Genomic DNA, 7,879 nt, shown 5'->3' with positions numbered 1-7,879 from the left:
TTGTTAAATTTCCATTAAGGAAAGCGAGGAAGACTTTAGCAGACAGTATAATCGTATGCTGGTGTTCAGAGGGCTGACATTTCAGATGGAACCAAAAGCTGTTTTCTGGACACGCAGAGCCAGTGGCCATGACTTAATACTCAACCAGTATTTGAATGTGACGTCTTCCGGATCAAACCAGCTCTCGCTAAAGTCCTCTACTGGCTTTGATCCACTTACTTCTAGGTCAAAGTCGTGGACTCATTTTTTAAAAAACTATTTATATCTTCCCTGAGATGGTTTCAGTTTCATATATTCGCATAAATAAAGTGATTCACTGGGCACACATAGGGACAAAGGTGACATCACGAGGGTCAGACTTTCAGCAAACCCTCCAGCCTGTGGGCCACACCTTCTCACATACACAGGTTGAAGATCCAAATGTCAGATTATACGTATTTAAAAGTCGATTCTGACAAGCCAACTATAAATTATTAATAAGCTCCTTTAAGAGTTAATCACTATAACTGACTAGTAGAGATTTAATTTTCACATTCTAACGTGTCATTTCCACTTATGAAGTTTCAGGTTCAGATATGTTAACTATCATCTGGTTTTCTCTTTCACTCTTCAGTCTTAATGGGTCATATGTTAGTAAGCAACGTTAGTTAGTGAGCGACGGTGGATGGTCAGTTTGTCTGTTTAAAGAGTAGGCCTATAAGAGATAATATGGCTGACATATCTGAATGTATTTGTATGGGAGGCACAACACCAATCTGGCGTGAGCCAAAATCTTTTCCAGTGCTCTGGTATACTCCGATCAGCCACCACAACATTGAAACCACTGACAGGTGAAGTGAATGAAATTAATCATAGGTTTACAATCCAGCGTTCTGAGGGGAAATCTTGGGTTCTGTGACACACACCACCCATCTCCCCATCTGGACAATGTACCCCGTCACATTTCAAAAACAGCTCAGGAATGTCACAAGGACCACAACAACAACCTGTGGACTCCCCAGATCTGAACCCAATCAAGAATCTGTGGGATACGCCAGAATAAGCTCAATCTACCTTTGCACGAGGTGGGGCCACCCACCTGGAGGCCTAAATAAACTAATAAAAGGCCTTATAAGGGCCTATTTTAGAGTGATTTTTACAAACTTTGTTTCTCTCAATCTTGTCCCTTCACCCTTGTTTGTCCACTCAGCTATTGAAAGTAAAGTCCTCATGATAATCTTAGAAGTAGATTAAGGAATGTATGCCAGGAGGACTGGGACAGAGGAGACTTTCTAAATAAAGACCAAAATGAATGCTTTACCACTGAGAATAAATTTTAGATAGATTTAGATTTAGATTCCACGAATCACATTTTTTCTTTCATGCGCAATCACTTGTTAGCTTTACACCAATCTGAGGTTTGTGGTTTACGTTGTTGAATAGTTAATATCTTTCAAAACAAGCGATAACCAACATGAGTCTGGATCAAAGCTACAACATCAGAAAAAAGCTGGACGGTTTATTAATTAGTGCGCTATGTGCCTGTCAGATGATACAAGCTTTCTGTTTTTAGCAATCCTGCAATCCTGTATGTCTGGCTGACGTCAAAGGACAAAGCCCCATTAACAACAATGAGTGGCCAAGAGGACTTTTCCTCCTGTCTGCAAATTCCAGTTTTCCCTTAATATAAAAAGCACATTCCAACAACATGGATTATTTATAAATACTTTATAAGCACTACATGTTCAGTGTTTCTCAAGTTGATTTGAGATGACATGAAAAACTGCTCAGTGAGACTCCTCTTGCAGTAAATTATGTCCTTGGCCAGGATTAAGTCTTTGAACTAGGCAAAGATCTTAGCGATGAACTCCCGGAAACGTTTGGCGTACTGCTCCGGGTGAACTGTCGAGATTTCAGCTCCCGCCTGCAAAACACGCACAGACACAGTCAATTAGAGATAACTGGATGGAAAACAAAACCTTGTGCGTTTTGCAGTGTAAACATCTAAACACAGCACAAGCTATCAGTCCCTTTAAAGAACAACTAGTCTCTCACCCCGTGTTTGACAGCCTTGGCAGCGTGAGCAGCTTTCTTCTTGGTGTCGTACTGCGTCAGCACGTCAATCAAACCCATAAAATACACCTCCCTCTGCGGTGCACCTACGTGGCAGTGATTCAGAGCATTTGGTGAGTGATATCGATCTGCACGTCCAATCTTATCTGCTGGAGCCCAGCAGAAAATGTAGGGTGTGTTTCACAGCATAGGGCTCCTGTAACCTACTTAAATCCACCAGAGATATCTCAGCTCTCAGGACTCACCTACAGCGCTCTGAATGGCGTACACATCCACGTAAGGGTCGAACTCTCCGGGACCCATGGGTTTGAAGGCGTTCATGTAGCCACCGATACCCTCAGGTGAAGGGGATCCCTGAGCAGGAGCCAGGTTACTTTCATCCTCCTCTTCCTCCTCATAGGATGACTCCATCTCCTCCTCCTCCTCCTCCCTCTCAGCTCGCTCCACATCATGGATGCCCAACAGCAGGCTGTAGTCCATAATCCTCATTCGCACCAGAAACTGCAGCAAGAGGACACACGTGCACAAAGTTATGTCAGAGGATTAAAAATAAAGGCTGCATGCTTCTTCAGTGCCTTTTTCTTACTTCAGTATCTCTGCCGAGCTTGTCCATGATCTTCTCCTTCTCCTCATTGCTCACATAAACTTTTTGCATGTTATTCCTGAAGTCTACATCTTTATAAGTGGGGAGCTCCTTCACCTGGAGGTACACAATGAAGGTCAACTACTGTGAAATCACAGTATTCATTAGCATTTTTCTCATTAAAACATAATCAGTGGTCGTGTTCCCAGTGAAACCAAATAATTTTACCCCAAATAGGCTTACTGCTTTCCAAATCAACACATTTGGAAAGATCAAAGGTTTCCACAGCTCTGCAGTTATTTGATCTCCATCCATTCTGCTATTTGTAAGTCTTTCTATTGAGGTCAGAGGGGTTCTGATGTTATTTAAACTTTACTGATGGGTGATTTTTCGTTGAAAACATTTCCAAAATTCTAATATTAAAATCCCATTTGTCACAATGCACAAACAACAACAATTAGATACAATATAGGTTGTGATTTCTCACTCTGCCCTCAACCAGACATTTCTGTGGTTTGTTGGTTTGTTGTTAGAGGCAGAACATGAATATCAGGGCGTCATGAGTTGTTCTTGTCAAGCAAACAAGAAAGAATTACAGGTTTAATTATATTTCACCATAATTCTTTCAGTTACCGGGGTCTTTGTTTTTGTTAGAAATATGAATCAAAAGCACAGAACTGGTTCAGGGGGTTGAAAAAGGGGCATCCCACCAATTTTACATGTTAAAATCAGTTCTTCAGAAGAAATAACCATCAGCTGGTGAAAGCAGTTATATTGTGTCTTCTGTCCTGTGCCCATTGTATGATGAAATATCTCAGCAGGATACCATCAATTAAAGCTAACAAGCTCAAACAATCACCAATTCATCATCTTTTCAATGAGCATGAGTCAAAAGAAAAAGATGAAAAAGAACAGATTAATGTGGTTAGTAAAACTGAAAAACTGAACCTCTCCAAGACCACACTCATGCTTGCTTGTTGCTGAAAACAAGCTGCTAATGGTCCACCCAGCTGTAGGTCTGCCTTCTGCAGTCCTACAGTGTCAATCTCACCTTCTCTTTAAAACTTGCTTCACGAGACACCAAGGAGCCCTGAGGAAAGAAAACACCTCCACAGTCACTCATACTTGAAGCCAAAACACCACAGAAACCATATTCACACTTTACTTTTCAAAGCTATGACTGTTATCTCGGCTAATCCCTATCAATCACGAGCCCCTGACAGTCAGTGTCTTCGGACGTGATACGTGAACGATCATGACTCCAAATGTTTGATCAGTGGTGATCGATCAGTTTACGGTTTATGCTTCCAAACAAGACTCAACGAATTCAGGAATATAATGAAAGTTCCAACACGTCCAGTAACATGAGGTGGTCAGATGAGGTGAGGCCTTGAGGATTTACCTTGAGGTCATACTTCCTGTGTACATGCAGTCTGTGGCTGAACATGTTCCTCATGACTAACAGGTAGGTGTCCTCGTTCTCCACAGTGACTCTGTACATGGCCAGGAACTGAGGGAGCAGCGTGTAGCCGTGGCAGGTGACAATATGCTAGAAGAGAACAGCAGTGAATGGGCAGTGGATGACGGGAAAATTAGGGAGACTCACTGCATCTACGGGCTTAACGAACCAACAAGGACAACAGTGGACGACGCTTTCAAACACATTTTATGATCTTCACTAGCATAACTCTGATCAAACTTTACTTGCTGATGACCACTGTGTGATGCAGTTCAAAGCTCTGGAACCTGATATGTGGCCACTATGTCGTGGTTCTTATCAAACAGGGTCCGTCTGCAAGCATTTTTACATTGTCATGGACTTTTTTGACAATAGATGCTTTAACCTGTCACAGTAGCAAAAGAACAGATGGAAGTACTACGATTAACGACAGCTCAATTCCATTTAGCTGTTGTGACAAAAAAGGTCTATTTGGACAAAAAGATGCAAAAATCCATATATAAAACTCCAACATTTTGTTTTGCTTGCATACAAACTCTAAATTTAGTTCAATGTTTTTATGGAGAGCATCATGTTCGTCATGATCATGATCAGGCTGCTCTTCATATATTTCTGTAGAAGCATAACACAGTTGTGACAGTGTGTCTTTAACTTTTATTAGATAGCTTTATAGATGCATTTAAATATTCAGACAAGAGCAGGGGTCATGTGTCATTACTTGTGGGAGAAAATCTCTGAAACACAGACTCACATCCTCATCTTTCTGCTTTGATGCTGGAAAAACCTTTGCCATGGTAACCAGGGATATCACAAAAAGAGCACATTTTCTCCTGACATACAAAAGACAAAAGGAGTGGAAAATATGTGACTAATAAGTGTGATCTCAGATTTTTACTGACTTTGAGTGTGAGTCTCAAGCTAGACCAGACAAGGCTCACTAAAATGTGGGTCAAGACCTTGTGAAATGTCATTTAAACCTCCTACCAGAAGTGCATTTTCCACCCATGTTAATTCTACCTGGTGATACTCGGAGAGGATGTTGTGCATTTCCTCCACCTCCTCACTGGAGATTTCTTTCACCACCAAAGTGCGGTCGTATGAGGTCAGCAGCAGCCCCACGCGCTGCCCGTCCTCGTCTTTGAGTGGAGGACTGCGGGCAAGAGACACCTGTTGGTGAGAGAGAGGACGGCACCTCAGAGCACTGCAAACATGTGACACGAGCTGTACAACACATCCACCCAGTGAAACCTTTTACATCCATCACACTGGCATCCTATTTCAAAACAGTCACTAAAACAGTCATTTATAAATGTAAACAAGATAGGAAATTTAAAAAGGTCAGACATATTTGTGTTATCAGGCTGTATTTTGCATTGAGGCACACAAAGCATGCACCTCGCATTGCCCTTGCAGATGTGCAGAAATGAACTGTCCATCATCGTACACTTTAAAGTGCACATGCAGCACACATCACATACAGTAATTGTGTGCTTAAGCAAATGTGTACTGAGCAGAGCGAATGATGAGTGTGTGCCACCTGGTGCATGCAAATATCATACAAAGAAATGCAAATTTAGAAGGGAGGAGATCATTACATGGAGACAAATGTTTCATATAGAAGAAAAAAAAAAACTTAAGATGTTCTGTGTTTGTGAAAGTCTGTGTCTTGGTTTTCAGACATCCTGTTACTCTGAACGCATCTCTGATTGTTGCAAAGTCAAACGTTGATTTGCAGGGGAAGTTTATCATCATACCTGGTAATCTTGATCCTCGATTCCAAAGCGCTCTCGCAGGTTTCTGAACACCTGTGGACAGTACTCTTTGAATTTGAACTGTCCGGGAAGATTCTCTCTGGGAAGCAAAGACATTTAATAGATAAAGAAAAAGTCACATAGCTTGAAAACATTAATTGTGCGTGCGTTTAATAGCACAGTGGAGTCTGCCAGCATTTTCATCATCCAAATAGACAACAACATCATTGGTTGAATCCTTCTTTAGCATCCTGCTGTTCCACTTGAACATGATTTCACCAAGGTAACAGCACTTCAGCTTCAGAAAACATATTTCATTGTTCTTCCCACCTCTCTCTTTATGAGTCTTTACGCGACCTGGATTCCTGAATGGATTAAAGGATTACTGAAAGCCACTCAAGTTTTCTAGATTCCATCCGTATAGAAACCTCTGAGCAGACAGGGTGCACAGCTCAGCTTCCATAAATCATTACTCTTCAACAGGCTCTGTCGAACACTTTGCCTGACTGACGCTCATCCTCTGTGAGCCGCACAACATCTTCTGATGAGTTCATCCATTTGGTTCGTCTGTGACTTTATGTTAATGTTCTGTAAGAGTAATGATCTGGTGTTACACAACCACTTAAACAACTAACAGGTTGGAAATGATGCTGCATTTCCAACTCTGGTCTGCTGTATGGTGTCACTCTTTTACAAAACCATAACAATATTGCATACTGCATCGCCAGGAAAAGCCAAATCATTTCTTCTTTCATCTTTTTGGCTGGTTTCGCTCTTATTGTCAGCGATAATAGCTGTAGCTGTGGTACTTTTAAAAGGTATTGTGAGGGTGGAAAAGCATCGTTGTTCTCCAAAAGGGTCTGCAATTTCTGATAAGCAACATGCAGGCAAATAAATCATAAGAGCCACATGAATCTGTGCAAATAACAGGAAGAAGGATGAAGGCTCCTACAGTCTGGCAGACAGAGTTGAGAGGAGCACAGTTACTTGTTGAAGAGGTGGTTGTTCACTTTGATCTTGGTGCTGGCTTTGAAGTCGTCTGGAAGCAGCATGACAGGTACAGGCACCTGGCCCAGGTCATTAATCTGCGCATGATCGATGAGGAATAGTTAATGTACAACATTCACACCCACGGACCAATAGAAGAGGACTCATGAAGGGGCGCACGCACCTACCGAGTGACTGACTCCCCACATCAGGACGCTCAACACGGGGTCACTGGCTCGGAAAACCTCCACTTTCTGCTGCACAAAGTGTTTCTTCTTCGTCTTCCTCTTTGGCGCCAGGGTGCTCAGGGTGTTGGAGGTTGCGCTGGGAGAAGACATCGTGCTCTGCCTGAGCACCCGTGTCTCAGTGTGAGCAGGTTTTTTTAGTTGTCATATGTGGCGTCCTGTTTATGTAAAGTAGCCTGAAGCCCGCCTTGTTGGGCGTCTCTGAAGCAGGAACCTGCAGGGCGCAGTGAAGCCAGTAACACCTCCTGGTCCGGAGACTTTTGTTCGGTGCAACAGGTGCAAACACCGGGACAGCGTCGGGAAAAAATCAGAACGGAAGTCAGTAAACTTTCTTGCAACCTAATCTTTGCTCGCCCCATGTATGTCTTGATGGACTGACTTTTTAAAGTATTTAAACATCAGAATGTGTTAACATGTTGTTATTTAAATGTAGCACTTAAAACTAAAATTAATAGGACTACTACTCCTACTTCTTCTTCTCCTACTACTACTCCTACTACTGCTACTACCGGGATTAATTTCCCCCGAGGCCCTTACAAATACACCAGTAGTCCTGTGATAAACGATGCATCTGTGAACCTGTAGAAAGTGGTGTTTTTGTTTAAAATGACACCATATTCAAAGCAGCATTTTCTAATCTTTTTTCCTCATGTCTAAGCTATACTACATAGACAAAAGTACTGGAACACGTGAACATCACACCAAGAGGGATTGTAATGACATTGCATTCTACATGCACAGACAGCTTTGCAGCTCTTCTGGGAAGGCTTTCCACAAGATTTGTGTTTCTGTCGGAATTTTT

The 7,879-nt window shown here is 42.1% G+C and overlaps 1 protein-coding gene across 2 annotated transcripts; it reads right to left on the bottom strand.

The window, feature by feature from the left end:
* Positions 1-1,600: 1,600 nt before the first annotated feature.
* LOC124056526 (phosphatidylinositol 5-phosphate 4-kinase type-2 gamma-like) lies at positions 1,601-7,764 on the bottom strand. 2 transcript variants are annotated; one of them, XM_046384064.1, is made up of 10 exons: positions 7,021-7,764; positions 6,833-6,930; positions 5,849-5,945; positions 5,112-5,261; positions 4,038-4,184; positions 3,687-3,725; positions 2,639-2,752; positions 2,298-2,553; positions 2,035-2,138; positions 1,601-1,903 (listed from the first exon to the last, which is right to left on the bottom strand). In XM_046384064.1, exons 1-10 carry the CDS (start codon positions 7,168-7,170, stop codon positions 1,823-1,825), a joined length of 1,236 nt encoding a protein of 411 aa, XP_046240020.1. In that variant the 5' UTR covers positions 7,171-7,764; the 3' UTR covers positions 1,601-1,822. The 2 variants fall into 2 exon arrangements, with proteins under 2 accessions (XP_046240020.1, XP_046240021.1); XM_046384065.1 differs by having other exon boundaries at positions 7,017-7,156.
* Positions 7,765-7,879: the final 115 nt, after the last annotated feature.

This window comes from Scatophagus argus, chromosome 3 (assembly GCF_020382885.2).
Source record: "Scatophagus argus isolate fScaArg1 chromosome 3, fScaArg1.pri, whole genome shotgun sequence".
Taxonomy (NCBI): domain Eukaryota; kingdom Metazoa; phylum Chordata; class Actinopteri; family Scatophagidae; genus Scatophagus; species Scatophagus argus.
The sequence above is the reverse complement of the archived record's forward strand: the minus strand, read 5'-3'. Positions and strand labels throughout refer to the sequence as shown.